Here is a 24,198-nt window from a genome sequence, read left to right as displayed (position 1 = left end):
TCACACATTCAGGGTGAAAGCAAGTATGTTCCAGCTAAACTCCAAATTTTTCAAACTTCCAAAAAATTGTAAGCATTAATAAACTTAAATGATGCATTTCACTTTTCTAGAGATTTAACATTTTTCATTGTTTGTTTCAAACTTTCCCCTAGCTTTTTCACCCAGCAGACTCTCCCAGGGATTCGAAGACTTGAGTATCTTATCACTCAACACACACACCCCAAACCTCTACGCTATGTGTGAGGGTCAAAGATGTGCTTCTTTGGCCATTTCATGAGCAGATTTTTACTTAAATAATTTCTATTCTACCAAATTAAGCAAGACTACAGATTCCTTCTCTCCTTTTTGTGTTTTGTTTTGCTTTTTAGTGTTTTAAACATCCCTGGAAATAAGTGAGCCATTGAGCCTAAATCTGAAGTCTTCAGGTTATTTACAGACTGAAGCTTGGGATTGTATAATGAATATTCCAAAAAAGAAAACAGAGAATGAGGTAATAAAAAAAATCAAAATGAGGGTGGACAGAAGAAAACTCAATGATGAGTTAATATAACCTATAACATGTAGGAGAGATTTTGACCCTCTCCCACCTTTCAAACGAGATACAGAATATCTTCAAAGCTACTTCACCCCTTAACTGGAGTAAATTAGTATTTTAGAGCTGATTTTTTTTTTGAGGCTGAGAGTTTATAACTACAACAATATTACCTCTATTTTACTTATAAATTTAGAAAAGAAATAGTCCAAGGAATTTATTTTCTAGTGTAAAAAAAAAAAAAAGCTGAACATAAATCTACATGAAAATTTAACGCCTAAGACAGTCAATGACAAGTAAAGTTTTAGTAGCTAAATCAAATAAAGTGCCGTTCCGTTATGGGTATGTTTTTGTTAATGTAAATACCTATGCCAACCTTTAGTTCATTTAGTGAGCTGAAGAAAAAATTCCTCAAACCCTTATATGCATTTCCTGAGTTCCTAGAATACCAGAATACTGACACTATTTCATATCTGTGGATGATTGAGTTTCGCTAAAAACCACAAAGGAAACCAACAGTCCCACATTAATAGTTCTGATAACTCTGCCAGAAGAAATACAAAGAGGAAGTTAATATGAGTGTGACAGGGCAGAAGTGATTTCAGCAGAAAACGCTCAATATTTAACCCATTCCGATCTTGACTAATCCGCGTCTTTATCCCAGTTCTCTCTGGATCCTCTCCCTTCTCCAGCGACTGGCCAAGGCAAATAGGAAAGGTGCCTGGATTCAGATGAGCAGGATTCTAGTTGTGGCTGCTCCACTTTCAGGGTCTCAGCCTCAGTTTACATAGCTGTCAAACAAGATATCTCCCTGGGATTTTACCAGGATGTGTAAAAATACGCTGTCCCAAGATAAGCCAAAGCCACCATCAATGGGAGAGTCGCCAACAAAACTCGGCTTCGGTTCCCTCTACCGACAAGGCTGGTTAGATCCACAGTCAACAGGAAGCTCCTGGGGCTGGGACAGATTCGTAAGGAGGCCAGACGTGAGTGGTTTTTGGACGATGATCAGGCCGGTGATGAGGGTGTTAGTAACGTCCCCCCTCCCCGGCTCACGCGGCTGGGCTGAGATTTTACTATAACCGACAATGGGTGCGGAAGCATAGTACTGAGAAGCAAACAGCCAACCAAAAAAACTCAAGCCTGTCCTCCCTCACAAAAGCAATCAAAGCCCCAAAGCCCTCGGCACGACAGAGAGCGGGTCGAAGGGCAAGGTGAACAGCAGAGGGGGCAGAATCCGCGCCCCTAACTCCATCTCCCGCAGCAGCCGGGTCGGCGGCCGCAGGGTCCGCAGGGCTGGGAGGGGCGCTGTGGGCCGGCTCTCCGCGTGCAGAGGAGCCCCCTCTTCACGCCCCCTTAGCCTGCGCCGCCTCGGGAATCCGCCCCGGACCCCGCCGCCATGTTGGGTCGGGATAAGTGACTCGGACTCGCCACCTAGGGGGACAGCGGCAGAGGAGGCCCGCAGCTTCGGGCAGCGCGCGCCGGCGCCGGAAGGCGCGGGGGGCCGGAGCGCGGGGGCGCCGCAGCCCGTGTGGGCGCGGCGTCGGTTCCGGTGAGCGGGCCGGCCGCGCGAGCAGGTAGCCGCAGCCCCGCCCCCGGTGGAGGGGCGGAGCCAGGAGCGAGGGCGGGCGCCGCGCACAGGGGAGGTGGAGAGCGAGGCCGAGGGGTGGGGGCGCCCGGGAATTCCCTCCCCCTGAAGTAACGAGTCCAGGGCCGGCTGTGTAGTCGTCGCTGCGCCAGGCGCCCGGGACGAGGTGGTGGAAGGAGGGAGAGGGCCCTGCGGGCCTCGCCTCCCACCCCGATCCCTCCCCGCCACCCCGAGCCGCAGCAGCAGCGACCCATGCCAGCGCGACTGGAGGGCAGGTAACGACCCGGTGCGGCCCCGCGGGCGGAGGCGGCCGACCCCGGCCAGGCAGCGTTAGGCCCCGGCGCTCGGAGGCGCCGCCGCTCCCCGCCCCCTCCGGCTCCGAGTCGGGAAGTTGGGGAGAAAGTTCTCCCATCCCCCGGCCCGGCTCGCCGGCGGGCGTGTCTTCTTCCCGGCACTACCTGCTCGCCCCCTGACTCGGTCTCCGCCCCGTCCAGTCCTTCCCGGTTCCGCCGAAGTCCGACTGAAGGTCCTAGGATCGTTGAGACACCCACCACCCGTGTCTTTAAGGTCGTGTGGGCCACCCAGCGAGGCAGGGGCGAGGTTTATTTTGTCTCGCACCCCGAAGTAAGCGGCGAGGGCAGCGGCCCTTTTCTGTCCCAGAGGTCGGGGGTCTGTGTTGACTTACCCGCCTTACAACAGCCGAGAGGCTGCTGTGCGGGGAGAGCGGTCGAGGATGTGTGTAGGGGGCAAGTGGATGAGCCTCTCCCTTCTCTTGGTTTGATTGAAAACCACAACATGTTAAAGTTTTCCTTTGTTTTGTGTTGGGGGTTGGGAAATATGCCATTCAGCATCCACTTTTACAGTATTATTACCACTCCGCCTCCCAGTTGGTTCGGTTCTATGCCAACATGTGTTACAGAAAATTTTGTTTTAAAGTGTGTTTTCCTTCTTGATAATTGCTTTCAGCTATTGCTTTACTGGGCACGGAGTAGCGTTCTTTTAAGAAGCTCTTCGAAAATAAGGTCCGATGTAGGAACTGCTTTAATTTTCTAGTGAGTGGGGGACAATATAGTTCGGATTTGGTTGAATTATTTTCTGTGTAATTGATTAAACAGGCATGGACTCACACTAAAATTTTGTAAGTAATTTATTAAAGTCAAGTCTCCAGTGGAATCACAATTTTATATTCATGCCGGTTATTATGTATATATGTTCCCCTGATGTGTGTTTTCACATAGGTGATTTCACATATACATATACGCGATCGTAGCATATTTGTACAGTGTAATTGTAGAATCACAGTGCCAAAAGTATCTTGATAATTCTAAGTATATTTAAACCATCTCGTTAAATTTTTGAAGTTAAATTACACACTAAGGAAGATATTCTAATGTGTACATATGACTGCATTTAAGGCAAGGTTTGTGGTAAATCTAATATCTTAACCAGCGGAGTGCTTGGCGCACAGTGGACAAGAAACATTTTGAATGGGCAGATAATGAAGGAATGTCTTGTATTAAAAGCCAAGGATCTTGTGTACATTGTATATGATTTCGATATATTCTGAAAGAAAGTTGTATTTGCTAAGCCATACATTTGTTTTATTTCACTAATGTAGGAGATCCCTGCCATAGTTGACATTAAGACAAGGAAGTTTAATTGTATTTTAACTTTAAATCTCAATGGAGATTTTTAACGCTGGTGGACAATTCATAGGGTCCCAAATGTTAAAAAAAAAACAAAAAACAAATGGCCTTTGATCTGAATCTGAATACAAGACAGTTTATATCCGTGTTTCCAGAATATAAAAGGGCTCTTAAAATATGTACTCTGCCATAACCACTGTAATGTTATAATAGCTTTAATTTTGCAGTATGTTTTTGCTGACTTCATAAACCACAAAATTGACTCCTTTCTGTTCAACCGAAAGTGAAATTACAGCTTTGACTTATCTTCCTGGGATAGGTGGAATTTGTCTTGTGGCTGAAGTATAATATTAATACATGGTTTAAGTAGTTTTTTAATTCAGGAAATTCTCAAGCTGCAAAATCAATGTCCATGCAAATAAATCTTTATGGTATGTAATGTTAAAAGAATAAATATTCTAAGAGTAGCAATGATCCAGTATAAGTGAAATATTACCAACCCATGGTGCAAGAATCGTTTCTACAAAGTTCAACTTTGCATCTTTTTAGGCAGTAAATAATTTATTAATGTATTTTTTCTTTATACATATATTTAACTCTCGATCTGGTGTTCAGTATAGGTATCATTTATTAGTTCCTATCAGCATTATTCTAAAAAGAAGCCTAATATCAAAAAATTTTAAGGAGCAATACTAAGCTCTTGTGTCTAGAACTTGGGTGATAAAACTGTATTTAAAGAAAAACCTGCAAGGAAGTGCTTTCTACAAAAATAAAGATATGGGAGGAGGGAGGAAGTCGTGACTGGGATCCAGCTTCTGAAGTGGTGGCAAAGTTCTTTTAACGTGGTGGTGGTTGCAAGGGTGTTGGCCTTAGTATAAATCATTAAGCCACACATTTGTTTTGTGTGCTTTTCTGTATGTTTTAATTTACATAAAACTTTTTTCATTTTTAAAGAAGCCTGTGTGTAATGTACTACATAAAGTGCTTGGATAAAGAACTTACTATTTGGTGACCAACATTGGAATACTGCCTGGGTTGTCCTTTGCGAACAGGATTAGGCTTACTACATCATAATTATCATATACCAGCTAGTGTATGTAACTACTTTGACATATAAATTACATGTTAATTATATTAATATTTTGAGAGAAAACAGTAGGTATTACTAACTTTAAATCCTCTTTAGCATTTATATTGTGACAAATACATAATCAAAATATGCTTATTAAACTAATGGATACTGTTCTGTCATCAAGTATGTATTTTTCAGAAAATTAAATAACATGACAGCTAAAACTCAAAATTAACCATGGCACAGAGGTAATAAGTCTTGACTTTTATTCACTTTCAGTTTTTTGGAACAGTACTTTAGATCAGTAATTTCAGCCTTAGTTTTGATATCCTTAAGGATGTCATGAAATTCTCAGCATAAGTTTTTATTTACTTAAGTTTTATGAAGATGTGTCATAAAGGAAGAGTGTGTTTTGTTTTAAAAGAAAGCAAATGACAATGTGCTTTCAAAAGACTTCAAAATGCTGAGAATCATTGCATTATGCTACTTTATTTGTTTTATGTAATGGCTTGCTGTTTTAGTTGTTGGTTGCTTTGCATTTTTGTAATGTAGAGTTACAGAAGAGATCACATCAGTGCCAAATTCTTATATCACAGGAACTTGCAGTCGTGTTATAAAGGTGATGTTTGTGGTGCTGGCTTTGTTATGTGAATATTTACAGGAAGTTTTAGTTAAGATCTTTCATTGTTCAGAACCCTGCATGGCTTAGGTCACCTTCAGTTCACATTTAAACAAGTCTGTAATACAAATACAAGTTCCTATAGTGAGATACTACTGCCTTTCTTTAAAGGAAATAATCTGTTCCAGTCAAAGTATCTTGGTTATCTTATTGGTAGTGTGTACGGCAGTTTGTGTGTGGCTGTGGCAGGGTATGTATTATCGCTTTTCTTCCTTTCAGCTGCTCCAGCTCCACAATTAGGCTGAGTATTGCTCAGCTGCAGCTGCTGGGTGATTATGAACCATCCAGCTCCTGTCTAAACTCAGAGGCAGATTTAGCAAAAGGAGCTATAGTAACAGCAGAGGGTGAGAGAGAAGAGCTCGTGCTGCTGCCAGTATCATTTTAACATGTCTGTACGCCAGAGGAATCGTTGGCTGCAGCAGCACTACTGTTGTCTTGGAACTAGCAGACTTGATGGCAACGTACCCTGGTTTGGATTGGATTTACCTGGTATCACTCTTTAAGATCTTAAAGCTCACTTCAGGAAAGAGAGAATCCTATAACTTTAGACAGGGTACAGAATAATGTACCGATAAGGTGCTTTGGGACTGTGATAAGCCTCTGTGCCCCAGATAGCAGTACCCTTCAGTTCCCTTGTTTGAGTGTGTGTATATGTTACTGCAGATTCAAGGAAGCAAATACCATATATTCCACGCTGCTTTAAGCTGTGTCTCTTAGACATGCTGCTGCTGTTACTGTTGATTGGGAGTGCCAGGAGAGCTTAAAGCAGGTTCTTTGGATTCCCTACTTTCTCCCAGGAAGTGGAAGACCTTCAAGAGGGATTGTATCTAGAACTAGCTGCACATGGCATATCCTTTGTGGCTGCTTGAATTTTACAAGTGGGAACCCTAGATTCTTTTTCCTGTTGTTCTTCCTTTACTCCTGGGGATATGAGAATGTGGACATCACAGATACAGTATCATCTAAATATGGCAAGCCCCAGACTGGAAGATGCCATAGGCAATTTTTGCTGCTTATGAAATGTTGCTGTTTATAAACATGCCAAGCGAAGAGCAACAGCATCTTGTCCTCTCTTTTACCACTACTATCCGAAATTCTACAGAGAAGATTCCTGTTACTGATTTTGTCTTTGAAACTTGGTGGTTCAGGGTTTGGCTCATTTTGAATGGGGGTTAGAGAGTATTAGGAGAAGCAGCACTCTGACTTGAACAGTGAGAAGGAAGGAAGAGGTACAGAAGACTGTACTTTGGAACATTAACAGGTACATAGTCATTGCGGCACATATTTAGCAAGACACTGGTATATTGACTTCTGTTATGTTCTCGCAAAACTGATATAAGAGCATATTTCTCCTTGCATAATAATTATTCCTTTCCATGACTGTGATATAATTGATCTGGTGCTCAGAGTGTCAGAGAACTCTTTTATATGAATCTTTGAGAACAGTTCCAAGTAGAATAAATGCTTAATAAATTTTGAATTGTATTCAGGGACATGGTTCTGCATATATTCACATGACTTTATGTATATAGACGTCTTCCAAACACTTCTACTAAAATTTTCTAAAGCTAGCTTAGTGTGCTTCTTCACAAGCTAATGTTAAAACATATTCTTTATATTTTTTACTCTCAAAGTTTTGTTCTAGAAAATGACTTTATAAAACTGTTTAAACACTTGCAAATGTGAATTTAAAGATCATTTTAATATTTCTAACATGAACTGGAAACTCTTTGTTAAACTAGTCTATAATAAGGTTTATTATTTTAAAATGTTTTTACTATTTTAGTGAATATAGAAATCTATGGAAAAAAATCCTAGGTTTTTCTGAAGTACATTTGGCATTTTATCATATTATTTGTAACAGTAAATATTATAATTATGATTTATGTTTATATAGTTCAAGGACAAAAAAGTCTTGATTTTCTTGACGTAATGTGTGTAAAAGAATGCATAGTTTATAGGATATGTCTGCTGGTTAATGAGAGTGGGGGTTGGAGACAGGAAGTACTGTGAGAAAAGGCCTGACCACTGAAACTTAAGGATTATCTGGTTTCAGCCACTGTTGCTTGCAATATGTATACTCTAGGTTTTCCTAAACTAATTTTGGAGCATATCAGTTATCTAATTTTTTAAAGTAATTTTTTAGCATTCAGTAGAAATTGGAGTGGGGTGGGGAAAGTTGGTGGCTTTTGCTGCATAAGTTAATACTTATAATTGTTCCATGGCAATTTTATTGATTTCCAACTTTTATTCTGATGCAATTAGTATTTTACAAGTAAGGATACTTTTAAAATAATAACAGCCAGGCATTTGAAAAGAAACAGAGAAGCAATATAGTATAATAAGGAAAAAACTAAAAGGTAGAAGATCATCTGTATTTTAATTCCTCTTCTGACAATGAAGAGCTATGTCGCCTTCGTCAATTCAGTAAACCTCTTAGGCCTCAGTTTTACCGTTTGAAACAGGAGGTAGTTGGGCCAGATGGTTTTTAATATCCTTTCAGCCTTACATAAATAAATAGGTGGTTCTACTACAGTTGAAATTTTCATATTGATCAAAATTTACGGAAATGTTTCAGAATAATTTGAAATAAAATTAGATGTCAAGTAAGTAAAGGTTATAGTAAAAAACTGACCCATAGATTTGGCACTGAACTTTCTCAAGCAAATGCAGTGTTATTCCATTCATTAAGTGGACATTTATTAAACATCTGGTTGACAAATACTATGCTGATTTTGATATGAAAATGATCGCAGCATGACTGCTGCCTTTTAGGAATTCACAGTTGGGTGGAACTGACTACGATTATAAGGCTGTTATAAACTTTGTAGGTTGGTAGATATTTTTAGTGTGATAATTCATTACAATACTCTGGTTTTTGATGATTTTAGTTTGTGATGCCTCTGAAACTTTATTAAATCTCTCTGCACTAGATAGATTTAGCCTCAGGTAAATTGATTCAGTTGTCTAGGCAGGCAGATGTCATTTGATGTTTTTCTAGATGTTAGTTTCTTACAGGTATTTATGACACACACAGGCTCCACAACACCTATATAGAAGTTTTACAATAAGAAGATACACTTGAAAGCTAGGCTTTTAAATTTTTTTCAGATTTAATTTGCAGTAAAATTAGAAAAGTAAGGACTTATTCATTGAAGCAGATAGTTGTGATGTCACTTAATAGTAATCATGACTATTTCCATGACAGGTTTGCCACATTGTATCAGGAAAATAGCCACTAACATTAAACATTAAATTTTTTTAATTGACAGAAGTGCAGAGTAATTGTTCTGGGTATTTTTCTTTAACATATCTAATTAATATTTAGAACAAAATGAGCATGGGCGTTTGAAAATGGTTAGCTTTTTAAGATTTTCGAAATAGGTTTTGTAAAAACAAACAAAAAAAACCCTAAAATTATAAATAGATTGTATTCCCAAACTTTGTCAATCATTTCTTTGAAAATCAAAATCTTTTCCCAGAGAAAATCTTTTCTGTTAACGTTAGCCTTTTGGTTCGATTTCTAGGCAGACCATTAGATTTTACCTATAAAAACCTAAAAAGTATAACAGTGTTTCAGTCATAAATGTTCTAATTGCTTTTCAGGTTTTGTTTTTTTAAATGTGCTGAACTCTTGGACAGATGAAATATTCAGCCTACTAGATGCTTTGATTATACAGTGGATGAACCCATAGCCTTCCCAGTCATATTCCCACCCCACTTGCCCTGCTCCTCACTACTTAAAAATCACTCTGAGTTCTATATTAGGATGCTAGGACTCTTTCAGTGAGGCCTTACTGTTAAGCTGAATGTAAGTCCAGAAGCTTCCCTAGTTTCTCACACTTGCTTGCTAGGCATTGTGAAGCCCATCTCCTAACTCTAACTCTGTAGGACAGTGCGAAGTCTAGAAAAGCTTCGAAAGATTGCAAATGAGAAACAAAAATGAGTAAAGTAGAAAAAGGCTTGGGAAAATGAGGAGTGGATGTAAAATGGAGTTTGTAATTTTCCCTTTTGTGTCTTTTTTTCTGTTTCCCACCCATACACTCCTCTTAGGCCCTGGGCAAGGAGGAAAGCCTGTTTGATGGCAGGTGCTATGCTATACATTCATATGCATTATCATTAACTTAAATCTTTGAAATGCCTTTCCAAAATATACAAAAATCATGGATGAAATATTATACATGAAGAAACTGAGGATCAGAAAGTATAATTTACCAAGGTCACATGACCAGTGATGGGGTAGAACTGGTTTTGAATCTAAAGCTAACTGACAGCAAAACTGTTTCCTATAAGACAACTTTCTTGGGAATAAGGAGCAATGATAGAAAAGGATTTCTTATCTTTTTCCTTCTCCCTTAAACTGTACATTTGTATCAGGGCTGGGAATTTTCAGCCACTTAAACTTAAAAAAAAATTTTTTTTAGTGGAAATAGCTTCCTGGTGCATATTTCTTAATAGATGTCAAGGTCAAATATATGAAAAAGAGGAGTTATTACACTACTAAACTGTGGCAAGTGCTTTCCTTTTGTAGGTTTGAGTTCGTAATGGAAAATTGATATACTAATTCCAAAATATTATTTTTTAATAAAATAAGATGTTAATCCCAGATTAACATAGACAGTGTTCAGATTTTTTTCCAATCAGGTTTCTTTTTTTCTGTGTAAATTTAATTCATTGAAAGAACAAGGAAGCTTCATGCCAAAGATGGGTTATTACACTAAACTGTAGCAAATGCTGGCCTTTTGTAAGTTTGGGTTTATAAAGTATATATGTAGTCTATGTATACTCAGCCCCTCTCTCTCTCCTCCTTCCCTTCTAGCTTCCTCCCTTCTCCTCCCCTCTTCTTCCTCGCCCTTCTCTTTCATGTTCAGTTTGAGTCTTCTGACTCAAAGGCTTGCTCAGACTTTTACTGTACAACATTTCTTTCATTCCTACTAATTTTATCATTTATTCCTACATGTGTTAGAAACAGATGGAAATTCTGCATTGTCTAAATGGCCCTCCATCACATTTTAGACACATGCCGCAGAAAGAGAGCACACTTTCTAATTTGGCCTGTCAGTAGGATGGAATTTCCTACACCTGGTACAAACTCACCAACTATTCAAAGCGTCACTTCCTTCTGGAGGAAACAAGTAGGGTTCTTCCATACTGCCTTGTTTTATAAATCTTATTGTTACATGAATTCCTCACTCTCTGGATGAAGAGTCTCATCTGAAGCTCCAAATGGGAATTTTGTTTGCTATTTTTGCCACTGTGTCACGTTCCATTGACAGCGATTTCCTCCACCACCTTAGAAGCTTTTTCTTCTTTGGGTTCCTTTTATTTTTTCAGTTGTATCTAAGAATGTGCCCTTTGTCCTCTCTAATAAGCTAGAGCATTGTTTTCTAGTGGGAATACTAGCTTGATTTTATAGCATTATTATCCCACATACAGTATCTACAGTACAACTCCTTTATATATCACTCCAACAGTTCTGTCATTGCCCATATTTATTAAGTCTGCATAAGAGTTGGCAGATATGTTTTAAACTGTTGTGCCAAGTCTAAATGATGAGAGTGGCTGCCACCAGAATGTAAGTTCCGTGAAGGTAAGGATCTTTGTTTTGGTTAAGGAAGTTAGTCCAGGCATTTAGAACAGTAGCACATAGTAGACACTTTAAAAATATTTCTAAATGTAGGAAAGTGCAACAATCCACTGGCAATATTTGCCTACCATGGGCATTGGAGAAAGGACTGTCAGCAAATAGCCAGCTCCTCACTAAAAGTTCATGGTTTTTACTCAAGACTCCTTGGAGTAGTAGGCCTAGTGTTAAACTAGTGGCATTAACCTCAGGATGAATTCAAATAAACTTTCTACTTTAATCTGATAGAGACGCTGAGGTTTGATTTGGCAGTGACTTGTAAATGTTAAAGAGCAGTAAGAAAAGTATGCACTTAGAGTTAGGGGGTTCGTTTTCTTTTTATCTTATTCTTTAAATGTATCTCTAGCAACCATGCTTCTTAAAAACTCTGGTACTCATCTTATGTTACATTGATGTAAATGAGTCATATGCATAAGTAAAGCTGGGAAAAATAGTCCTTGACAGGGGAGAGGATGAATTTTTGGTGGAAAGATAGCAGCTGTCTCTGCCACAGAAGGGGAGAGGAAGTAACCTAATAGTTAAACAAGTTAGACATTTATATGGAAATACACTATTTGGTTGTATAAACATGGTTAGAATATTTATTTGCAAGTTATGGCTATAGATGGTATCTTTTGAATTTAAGGCAACAATACTAGTACAGAAACAAACTGGTTATGGAAAATGTCAAAAATTTCAACACCTTTTTGGAAGTTTCCTTTTTATAAACAAAGTATCTGGAAAAATTTAATTTTGTGTTTTAGGTAGTGAAGGAAGCTATAAAGATATTTGCTGTTTTACGTGAATAGAGATTTCTCCAAAGAAGACATACAAATGGCCAACAGACACATGAAAAGATGTTCAACATCATTAATCATTAGGGAAATGCAAATCAAAACTACAATGAGATACCACTTCACACCTGTTAAAATGGCTATTGTCAAAAAGACAAGAAATAAACAAGTATTAGTGAGGATATGGAGTAAAGAGAACCCTTGTACATTGTTGGTGTGATTATAAATCGGTGCGGCAACTATGGGAAACAGTATGGAAGTTACTCAAAAAATTAAAAATAGAACAAGCGTATGACCCAGCAATTCCACTTTGAGGTATATAACCAAAGAAATAAAAAACACTAATTCAAAAAGACATGCACTCCAGTGTTCACTGCAGTATTATTTACAAAGGCCAAGATATGGAAGTAACCTAGGTTTTCATCAACAGGGGAGTGGATAAAGAAAGTGTGTGTATACATGTACACACACACATACACAATAAGGAATATTACTCAGCCATAAAAAAAAAATGAAACGTTGCCCTTTGTGGCAGTTTGGATGGATCTAGAGGGTATTATGCCAAGTGAAATAAGTCAGAAAAAGACAAATACTGTATATTTTCACTTACATGTGGAATCTGAAGGACAAAGCAAGTGAGCCAGCAAAACAAAACAGACTCATAAAAATGGAACAAACTGGTGTTTGCTAGAGTGGAGGGGTTTGGAGGGATGGGCAGAAAAGGAAAGGGGATTAAGGGGGGGTACAAATTATAGTACTAATAAGTACTGTAGTACAGTTATAAAACTAATAAGTTAAAGAGATGTGATATACAGCATAGGGAATATAGCCAGTAATATTGTAATAACTCTGGTGAGAGAAGGGTACTAGACTTGTAAAGCATATTGATATGGAGGCACTGTGTTATACACTTGAAACTAGTATGACATTATATATCAACTATAATAAAAGAAAACCAACAACAAAATATTTGCTATTTTGAACTTAATTAGGACCCATAGGGGGGAAAAAAGTGATATGTAAATTCTAGAAAGAACTTTTGGGGATAAGGACTGTGTTTGTCTTGGGTTTGTATTAAAAGTAACAGCAAAGTTAACTCTGGACTTTAAGGAGATACATGTCCTCGACTTCAGGAAACATTAGAAAACCAGTCAGAGCCCATGGTTTAAGATCCTAATGGGCACTATACCACCTAAAGTAATAAAAAGTCTAAAGATGCCCCCAGACTTTGTGTATGAAAAGCTTGGGAAGCACTTTTGTGGGGAGGGTATCAGAATAGAATGGGGATTGTTGTATCAGCATTTACATAGCACTTTTAGTGATTGAGAAAAGACAGTAATTAGCCATATGAAAGAATTTGATGAGGCTAATGGCAGATGGAAATTATGATGGAGCTGAAAGCTCTCCTCCCCCATCTCACATGACACCTCCCTTTCCCCCTACACTTCCTTAGCCACCCCAACTGGGGCTTAGTTTTTATTTTTGAATTAGAAAAAAAAAATAGAACTAAAGTCAGAAGGAGGAACTTGTAATAAAGGTCAAGTAGAAGAGAGGTCAAGAACCTCTTAGAATACTGTCAGAGGATGAATAGGATTTTTAGAATGAATGATGCCTAGAAGAAGAAAAACTAATGACGACAGGTGATTCTTAGAGGTAAATTTACAGCTAGAAGTAAGAAGAAAGCCACAAATCCACAATTTAGGAAACTCGAAATAATAGAAAAAAGAGAACACCCAGCATGTCTTTTTATCTCTTAACTTCTGTATAAGAGGATGCTCTTTAAGTTAGAAAAGCTAGAAAAAAGAATAAGAAAGTAGATAATAGTATAGTAAGAGGGCATCTAGCTCTAACTGATTTTAAGCTTCTGGGTACAGAAGAATTCTATCTGAAGGTTCTGGAAGGCATTTCTGAAAGACATTTCTGATATTCCTAGGGCCCCACAAGTAATAGATAAATCATGGAGACAGAAGACATCTCAAAGAAAATTGATTAAATGATGCCCGAGAAGATAAATTTTAATAAATGCAGACACTGAAAATTTGCCTTTGATTCCAACAGTTTATTAATCAGTTACCATTTATAAACAATTGGAGGGTTATAAAGAAGTAATTTTCAATAGTCCAGCAGTGCCGTATTAAATCATTGAACCACCTGCCTGTGGAGTTTGAGTAAATACTGGATCTAGATTATTTGTCAGTGATATTTTCTTGTGGGTGAGTGGTTGGACCTGATAAGTTTAGTTTCCTTCTAACAAGGGTCAGTGATTACTTTTTTTTGTCTGCTTTATTTTCTTCTTTCTGTAATTAAGTCTTCTAATGGCACAGCAGACATTGCCTTATCTTTTCGATCATATTCAGATCCAGGAATATTAACAGGTTAGCTTTTTAAATGTATTTTCAGATTTTTTAAAAAAGAAAATTGAAATGGAATATATACGCATGCCTGTTTATCTGATATGAAAACATTGTTTTATTTTTGTTATATATGAAATAAAAATACCTTTAAATTATTTCTGTCTATGTTTCAATTGAAGGCTACTGTGCATTTTTCCATGTGGTGAGCTACTCGTTCATAACCATTGACAATTTTGCTTAGGTTATTTGTCTTTTTCTTACAGATTTTTAGGGAGTCTTCCTACAGTATGGATAGTAATCCTTTGTTTTTATGTTGCAAACATTTTCTCTGTATCTCTACTTGTCTTTAATATTTTCTCAAATATTAAAAGTCATTTTCCTTTTATAACTTTTGGATTTTGTGTTTTAAGAATACTTTTCACAGCTGATGGTCATTTTTAAAATTCTGTTTACAGGTTTTTTTGGTCTTATATTGCTTCTTGACCTTTTGGCAAAGATCAAGTGTGATATCTGTTCTTATCAGTGTTTTGTAAATAATTTAGCTCTTTACTCTGGAATTTATATTTATGTATATATTGCGAGATAAAAATCCAATTCTCTATTTTTTCTTCAGATGTTATAGTTCACCAGCGCTCTTTATTAAATATCCTTTTCCCAGTTTTGGCATCTACAGATTCTTTTACTCTTAGGCCTGTTTCTGGCCTCCCTTTTCCAGATATTTACTTGTTTGTTCCTATGTCAGTACCACATAGGTGCTGTGTGATGATGATATTCATGACCATGATAACAATAGAAAGAGCAGCAGCTAATGTATATTGAGTATTTGCCTGCTTGCTAGTCACAGTGATAAATATTTTAACATATTTTAACTAATTCATTTCTCCAAAAATCCTCTGAGTTAGGTATTTTTCTTTTGAAAATCTGGCTTAAATGATTTGACATGTTGCCATTTTATGTAATGAAAAGATTTTTTTAAAAAATGGAACACTTCATGAATTTGCATGCCATCCTTGTTGTACAAGGGCTATACTATTTAATCTCCGTATCTTTCCAATTTTAATATATATACTACCTGCCTAAATAAGCACTGAGTTAGATATTCTTATTCTTAATATCTTTATTTTTACAGATGAAGAAATAGCCTTTGAGAAGTTACATTTATTCAAGTTACAAGCTAGGATTGTAACTAGCTCCTTAACTCCAGAGCCTGTACTCTTTACGATGAGATTGTGATTACTAGTAGGACGAATCTCATTTTTCTTTTTCAAACATTTCTTGGCTATTCTTATGCATTTACTTTTCCATATGAACTTCATTCTGATTTTGATTTAAATAATATTAATTATTTAGATTTATTTAGGAAGAATGGACATCTTTATAGTAATGGAACTTAACTAAACAAGTGATGTTTCGATTTATTGAGGTTCTTTATATCCCACAGAGTTTTCTTAATATAGATTTGGAACATTTTTTTGTTAAACTTATTCATAGGTATTATTTCCTGTGCGGTTAAACAACAACAGAAAAAACTTACATGTAAATAATTTCAAAGTTACAGAAGAGTTGTAAGTGTAGTAGAACTCTTAGATTTCCCTCGCCCAGACTTACTCGTTAACATTTTGCCACATTTGATTTTATCTTTCCCCGCTTGTACATATGTGTATGAGTATTCCTTCCCCCATACCACCACTTGAAAGTTAGTTGCAAGCATTGTATTTCCTTATCCTTAAGTACTTTCGTGTGTATTTCATAAAAGCAAGGACATTTTTCTTAAACTGCCACAGTACAATTATCAGATTCAGGAGGTTTAACATTGCTATAATATAGTTATCTAACATACAGTTGTTGTGAGTTGAATTGTATTCCTCCCAAAAGATGGTTTAAGTCCTCACCCCCAGTACCTGTGAATGTGACCTTTTTTGGAAATAGGGTCTTTGCAGATGTAATCAAGTTAAGATGAGGTCATACTGAATCAGGCCCTAACCCAATATGACTTCTTTATAAGAGAAGACTGCCGTGTGACAACAGGCAGCTGCAAGTCAAGGAACCTCAAAGATTGCCAGCCACAATCAGAAGCTAGGAGGAGGCAAGGAAGGGTTCTGTGCAGAGTCTCAGAGGAAGCATTGCCTTAATGACACCTTGATTTTGGACTTATAACCTCCAGAATGAAAAAAGAATGTATTTCTGTTGTTGTAAGCCACGTTTTTACAGCAGCCTTTAAGAAACTAATGCAGCAGTCCATAATTAATTTTTCCTAATTATCCTAGTAATTTCTTTTATAACAAAAATCCAGAATCCAGTTCATTGCACTTAGTTGTCATTTCTCTTTAGTTTCCTTTAATTTGACAAGTTCTTCAGCTTTTATCTTTCTTTTTAAAAAATTTTATTTTTCAATTACAGCTGACATACATTACATTAGTTTCAAATGTACAACATAGTAATTAGACATTTATCTACCTTATGAAGGATCACCCCAGTAAGTCTGTTACCCATCTGGCACCATGTGTAGTTATTACAGTATTATTGACTTATTATTTTATATGCTGTACTTTATACCCTGAGCCTTTATCTTTCATGATGTTGATATTTTCGAAAAGTAAGACTGCTTGTTTTGTACAGTGTACTTCAGTGCGGATTTGTTTGATATTTCCTCATGATTCAGATTATGAATTTAGGGCAGGAGTACTACATAAGAGGTATTGGTGTAAATTGTAAAATTATGTTAGGAAAATAAAACTACTTAAGGATTATTGATACAGTAATCCGTTAGTATCACTATTCATTTTTTATGCTAATATTTATCCTATTTTTCACCAGCAGGATGGCTTTTGTATATATTCTTATTATATATTCTCATCATTTTTTTTATATTCTCATTTTTTAAGTACTACTTCATTTTTTTGGTGTGAGATGTTCTAGACTCTTCTTGTACTTACCTTGTTCTAGCTTTGGAATCTGCCGCTTATCCAGGGAGCACTGGTTCCTTTTAGCAGGTGTATGTGTGGTTTTGAATGGTTCATTTTTAAATTATATTTTATAACTGGCTATTTTTGGTATATAAAAAAAGCTACTTATTTTTCTATATATTTTGTAGCTGCTCTATAGAAGTCTCTTATTTCTGATGGGTTTTCATTTAATTCTCCTAGATTTTTCTATGTAATTATTATGCAGAAATGATGATTATAATACCAGTTCATTTCCAGTACTTATCCATCTTATTTTGTCCTGTTGCCTAATTCCATTTTGGTTAGTACTTTCAGAACAGGTTAAAATATTGTTACGAACTTTAATAAGACAATTTCTAGTGTTTACCATTAAGGCAGGATGCCACCAGAGTTTATTTGAGTTTTAGCTCTAAATATATAATCTTATAGGAGGATTCTTCTCTTTCTATTTCATGGAGGGGTTTTATTTTATTAAGTAGGGGTGGATGCTGGTTTAAAACATTTTTTTCTTGGCTTTTATCCCTATTTTTAACATGAATTAATATTAATAGACTGCCTAATACAAAACTTTTTATATTCTGAGAGTAAACTATATATTTTTTTAGTTGTGAAGCATAGAACAGTGGTTATAAGCACTGTCTAGAATAGTAGTGAAAGGGGAAAAAAAAACTACGCCAACTAAAGGAAAACTTTCTTCTGTCGCTACCTACAGAACACTCTGGTCACCAAACGAGCAACACCAGCTGGATGTCCTTCAATTAAATTTTGATGCTATTTACTCGGAGTTAGCTTTAGATTCCACAGATTAAGGGCTCAGTCCCGCAAGACTGCCCCTCTGCCAGGTGCCAGTTGCAAATAGTGGATCCCCCAGGTTACCCACAACTTATGTCCAAATGGGCTATAAATTGCGAGTTCCCAGAACCCCTTCCTCAGGTTTAATGATTTTCTAGAAATGGCTAACAGAACTCAGAAAAACAGTTATTTACTAGATTACTGGTTTATTATAAAAGGATACAGCTCAGGTACAACCAGATGGAATAGATGAATAGTGCAAGGTATGTGGGAAGGAGCATGGGGCTTCTGGTTAAGCCACCCACATATTCACCAGCCTGAAAGGTCTCTGAACCCTTTAGTTAGGATTTTTATGAAGGCTTCTTTACATAGGCATGACTGATTAAATCATTGGCCATTTGTGATTAGCTCAGCCTCCACCTTTTCTTCCTTCAGGTGAGAGTCTGTGGTGGGGCTGAAAGTCCCAACCACCTAATCATGTGGGTGGTTCCTGGCACCCTTAGGGGCTTTCCAAAAATCACTACATTAACATAAACTCAGGTATGGTTGAAAGGGACTTATGATTAACAAAAGGTATTCCTTTCACCTTTATTGCTCTTATCATTTAGGAAATTTTAGGAATGGGGGAGAAGACCAAATATAAGAGGATTCCTAACCTGAGATGATTCCACTTAAGATTTTTGGACTTTATGATGGTGTGAAAGCAACAATAGATCTTTTCCTGGCTAGTGATAATGCTGTATGATCTCTTATGATGCACTTGAAATGTGGCTAGTCCAAAATGAGGTGTGCTGTAGTGTAAGATACACACCAGATTTTGAAGACTGTATGATAAAAAGAATGTAAAATAATTCAACTTTTTATATTGATTACATGTTGAAATGGAAATATTCTGGATATGTTAAGTTAAAAAGATATGTTGAAATCAATCTCACCAGGTTTTTTTTAACCTTTTTAATTTGACTACTAGGAAATTTAAAGTTATATATGTGGCTCACATTATTTTTCTATTAGACAGCACTGCTTTGAGCTAGGCTGCCTGGAAGTTTCTAAGATCTTGGACAAGTATTTGTAATCTATGCTTCAGTTTCTTCATCTTTAAAGAAAGAGTAAAAGTCACCCTTAACTCATAGGGTTGTTGTAAGGATTTAAGTGGGTTAATATGTTCAAGAGTATGTAGAACAGTACTTAGTACATGTTATCTGGTAGCACTTACAGTTGTCTGTTATTCCCCATAAGAGTGCAAACTGCATTAGGGCTGGGACTTTGTTTTGTTCACTTCTGTATCTCTACTTTTTAGGCTAAGTAAAATTTTTTTGGAATAAATGAATGAATGACTAGAGAATTTCTGAGTAACCTAGGTAATAGCTGAGAAGGAAGTCTCTTGATAACCCAGAATGTTTGGTGAATCGATACTACAAACAAGAAAACTGCAATCCCTAAAAAACAAATGACCTGGATTTCTCTCAGGATAAATCTCTATATCAAAAGATTAGAAAAATCAAAAGACACATTAGCTAGGTTTTGAGATTAAGCAGCAGAAAAACATACATTGTTTTATTATTTGTACTTGTTATAGAACAAAAATTCAATTTAAATTTAAAGATCTAAATGGCTTTATTGAATGATTCATGAATTTGGTAGCATCCCATCTAGTAATTAGAAAGGTATTCTGAGGAGCTATACAAAATGGAAGGCTTTCATACATAGACATGGGACAGGACAAGAAAGTTAAAAGAGTGGATTATTTCAGGCATGGTCATTTTCCCTTAGTGGAAGTCAGGGAGTTAGATCAGGCAGATTTCTTCACTAGTGCTCACCAGGAAATTCCAGATTAGTTTATATAAAATTCTACTCCTGGGGGATGCTGAAAATGCTCTCAGGCTGGGTATTAAGTTTTGCTGGGCCTTAGCATGAGTGGCTCCATTTTAGGCCTTTTGTTTCTTCTTTAACGCTGCATTTCAGAGCTGTCAATAAAAATTCTCTAAATCTGGAAAAAAAAAAATACTATAGCCATTGATCTGGTGGTGGGCGAGGAAAAGATACTGCTTCTGGTCCTTGGTAGTTATGATATATTAGCGCAGTTACTTCCCCCAGAAAAAACTCTGAAATTAGCTAGTTACTGAGTAGTGCTGATACTTGCTAGGAGTCCAAGCAGGAATTCTTGCACGTGGGAAGAGAAATTTACCTGACTCAGAATCTCTTCACTAGCTATTTCCCTTATTCTCCCAACTTCTTAGCTCCATAGAGACCCCAAACTACCTATCAGGATTTGGCCGTCAGCAAAAAATAGGAAACTTTTTCCTGTCTGCCTTGGGAGAGATTAATGGGCATAGAACTAATTTATTCTGTGTCAGGTAATTTACCTGTGAAATATATTACACTTATGCTTTTTTGATGGATATTTTGACATAGTTTGAACTGTTTTCATGCTTATTGATTTATTTAGATCTCCTGTCTTTTAACTGAGTTAATTTTATTAATTTCTGTTTGCCTCAGTAGTTCTTCTTTCCATCCATCTATCTAGCTGTTAACACTTTATTATCAGAGAGGTATTCAAAGTTCCTATTTATAGTTTTTTCAGATTCTCAGTGGCTCCAGCACTCTTCTCACACCTAATACTATGTGCTTTCCCTTTTTGTCTCTTAAGATTAAATCTAGTGACATATATTTCATAGATTTTTGCTTTTAAATCATATTGGAATTTTTTTCGGTTATAAAAATGAAATAAGAGAAAATTAAAAGAAAAATTGGTGAATTAGAAACAATAGAAAAATAGCTCTCAGTAGGATTTACAAGTGAAAATCCTCTTTTTAGATTTTTTTGTTTTTTGGGGTTTTTTTTCTTGTATTATTTCCTTTTTAGCAAGATGTATATATAAAGCTATGAATTTTGCTCTGAACACAGCCTTTCCTGTAGCTCATTGATGTGTTAGAAAAGTATTGTATTTTATAATTTCAGTTCATGTTTCTTTTTTGACACATATTGGATCATGGAAATCCATGTATTCATCTTATTAGGAAAATTTTTTTTAAAAAAACTACTTTTGTGTACCATTTCTTTAGGTTTTATAGCATATATTCTGTTGTCAGTACTGAGGAAATGATAAACAACTTGAAAAAATTCTTTCCAGTCAGGAGTAATTTATCCATGTATAGGTAACTTCATGGACTTTTAAATATCCATTCCCTAAATAGATACTATTATAAAATGTGGGCCTTAATAACATGACAAATGTTGATATAGTTTAGTTCAACAGACTTTTTTATATACTTGGCTCTGAACAAGCAAATACTACTAATACTGCTGTTAATATACTGGTAAGAGCACAGAATGGTGTCAGGATTATAAAAATTCTTAACCTTTTGAGTTCTAATAGTTTTCCACAGGATATTTTGTGGCTCTCATTGGAAACTTTCACTCCTTTATCTGATAAATACTAATCAAATGTGTTCTTTTAATTTTTTAATAAGACTTTTAAATCTTGGCTTATAATTCACATATTATATACATATATTTTTTAAATTATTTCAGGACTGAAATAATAGAGTAGGGAACAGTTCAGAAATATTGTACCAAGGTTCTGGCTTTAATTCATAGGTCATACTAAGGAAGTAGAAACTAAGTAAAATGCTCCTCGCATAATTTGAAGGTGAAAAGAGAGAAAACATCAATTTTGACAAAAAAGCTTCATGTCTCTTTAATGTGACAGCTTCATTGGACTAGAATAAAACCATTCACACTGTTTCCACATAATTTTTTATTCCAAAAAGCCAAAGCAGGAAATTCTTATTTTTTGGAGATTGAAGTTATAAATGGAATGAAATTCTTCAGAACATATGTCATGCAGATATATTTGATTTTATGATACAGATATGGTTCTTGGAGTTCAACTATGTAAAAATTTGATATGTACCATATCCAGTTTTCCCATAAATTTTCATTAATTCATATATCTATAGGTTCCTACCTCTTTCTAAGTGGAAACATAGCAGTTGCTAAATGACAAGTAATGTGCAAAACCGATCATTTCAATTTCTGTTTCCACTCCGAATTGATATGATGTCAGAAATGTCCAGAAATGGTCAGCATGCATTTTGCCTTTCTCATAGCTGCTGTTTTCTTGTCATCTGCTCCCCTTATACATCTGCTAAAACAGTTGTTGAAATCATAAGCAGTATCATATCTTCACAGCTTAAAGGAAATGTAGATAACTAATAAATTATTCTGATATGTTAATTTACTGTGGATTAAATTAATTTTACTTAGTCTTTTTATCTCCACTCCATTCAGTTAAAGAAGCCAGATTCATACATTAACTTGTTAACTAATACTTGTCTTTTGTGTCAAGTCCTAAACATTGATGGGGAAAAGGATCTGTAATGCAATTCTTTAATTCAACTTAAAAAAAAAAAAAATTCACATCTACTCCAGGCAAGACACCATGTTAATTAGGCTTTTTAGGAGATAAAAAGTAAACTGTAGTCTCCTGCTTTTCAGTTAAGTATACTGCTTCTTTAGATAGCCTAAGAGATATATTGTATTCGACGTTTAAAGTTCATTGGCAGATCAAGAGAAGAGAGAAATGCACATCCTGGAAAGGATTGAGGTGGAATTTGAGTAGGGTTTGTAGGATAAATGGACATTCCAGAGGGAGCTGATGATATGAACAAAGACACAGAAAGGATGGAGAAGGCAAGATGCTTTCCAGTTATAGTCAGTAGGTATGCTTTGAGCATAGGAATAAAGGGTCAGTCATATACTTAAAGTGGCAGCTCTTAAAGTTCTTTGTGGCTGCTCATCACCTGAGATGTCTATTAAAATGTAGTCTCCTAAGTTCTACCTTCAGAAATTCTAATTCAGTAAACTTGGACTGAGAGCCAGGAATCTTCATTTTTAATAAATACCTTGAAGCTTTAAACATTCAGTTGGACACAAGTAAACCATTGGAGCTCTGGAGTCTTAACTGCTTCCCTTGTTGTATGACCTTGAACAGCTTACTTAACCTTCTGTGTATCAGGTTCTGTGTCTGTAATGAGGAAAGTAACTGTAATTGCTTTTTAGGATTTTTTGAGAATTAAATGAGATAATCTGTTTTAAGTGCTAAAACACAGTGGCTATCCCATTGTAACTGTTCAGTAAGTGTCAGCTATTGTTTCTTCATCTAATTAAGTTATCGTCATCTAATTAAGAAAATGAATTGTTTTTACTAGATTATAATTCGGTTCATTAGTTATTTTACCCTACATGCTTAATCAGAGTACTTGTTGGCATATTACCTTGTGTTTAGTTATTTGCTTTACTAATTCATCAAAACATTTTGAAATATAGTGAATGTGTACAATATTAGATACATAAAATATGAATGCCATAACTACATGTTCTAAATTTGCTCACATTATTGATTTTTGTTTTATTAATAGTTAAGTACCTGGTTAGCAAATTCAGGACTTTTCCATCTGGGGCAATACAATATAATTTAACAATTCATTTGAATGAATTTTAATTCATTTAAAATGTGAAAGTGGCATAGAAATTGTCAGGGACTTTATTAATTCATTTAAAGATTTAATTTTAAAATAAAAAAGCTAGTCTTTAAAAAGCATTTAATAAGTACATTTTAGATTTTTTTTTCTTTAAAAATTCATTATTAGAGGGAAATTTGACATGTATAACAATTTTTAAAAAGCACACTTTTGACTCAGAAAAATATATTGAAATATTCATAGACAGCTGATTGTCATTATTTACAGTAGTTATGTTCTAGAAAGTCACTATGAACACTGAATTAGTGAATACTGTGCCGTTGCTCCTAGAGAAATGACAAAATTATGTTCCTTCGAGCCTCTGGTTACATTTTTGTTGACTAATACATAATCTTGTTTTATGTGCGCTTCTATTTAAAGACACCTTATTTAATTTATATTGTTAATCATTAACACTGAGTTAACACTATAACACTATAACTCATGTCTGAATAGAGCTTGTCTAATTTAACATGTATATTCTCTGAGAGGCACATCACAGCCTTTTTGGCTTAGGAACACTAGACAGTCCTTTAGCACTAACACCTGGGGACTATTTTAAACAGTGACACCACCAATAAAAAGGCACAAAAATGCAAAAAAAAAAACCAAAAACAAAAACAAAACACAGATTGATTGTGAAAGGAC

The 24,198-nt window shown here is 36.0% G+C and overlaps 2 protein-coding genes and 1 pseudogene across 3 annotated transcripts in view; 1 reads left to right on the top strand and 2 right to left on the bottom strand.

Moving 5' to 3' along the window:
• Positions 1-871: 871 nt before the first annotated feature.
• The window catches only part of LOC120588002 (translation initiation factor IF-2-like), a 48,623-nt gene continuing 25,296 nt past the window's right edge, over positions 872-24,198 (bottom strand). The window contains exon 2 of the mRNA XM_039845044.1: positions 872-2,395. Coding sequence (XP_039700978.1) covers positions 1,698-2,395 — 698 coding nt within the window. The 3' untranslated portion in view covers positions 872-1,697. The remainder of the gene's footprint in view (positions 2,396-24,198) is intronic.
• YES1 (YES proto-oncogene 1, Src family tyrosine kinase) overlaps positions 2,268-24,198 on the top strand; it is a 70,601-nt gene continuing 48,670 nt past the window's right edge. The window contains exon 1 of one of the 2 annotated variants that reach the window (XM_039844982.1): positions 2,268-2,395. The gene's annotated coding sequence lies outside the window, so the exon portion shown is untranslated. Of the gene's footprint in view, positions 2,396-2,722; positions 2,745-24,198 lie in introns of those variants that run through there. The other variant, XM_039844992.1, reaches the window with a different exon arrangement.
• On the bottom strand, positions 15,262-15,376 carry LOC120591486 (uncharacterized; annotated as a pseudogene).

Source organism: Pteropus medius, unplaced genomic scaffold (assembly GCF_902729225.1).
Source record: "Pteropus medius unplaced genomic scaffold, Ma_sr-lr_union100, whole genome shotgun sequence".
Classification (NCBI taxonomy): domain Eukaryota; kingdom Metazoa; phylum Chordata; class Mammalia; order Chiroptera; family Pteropodidae; genus Pteropus; species Pteropus medius.
Note: the sequence above shows the minus strand (reverse complement) of the source record. Positions and strands in the feature narration are given on the sequence as shown.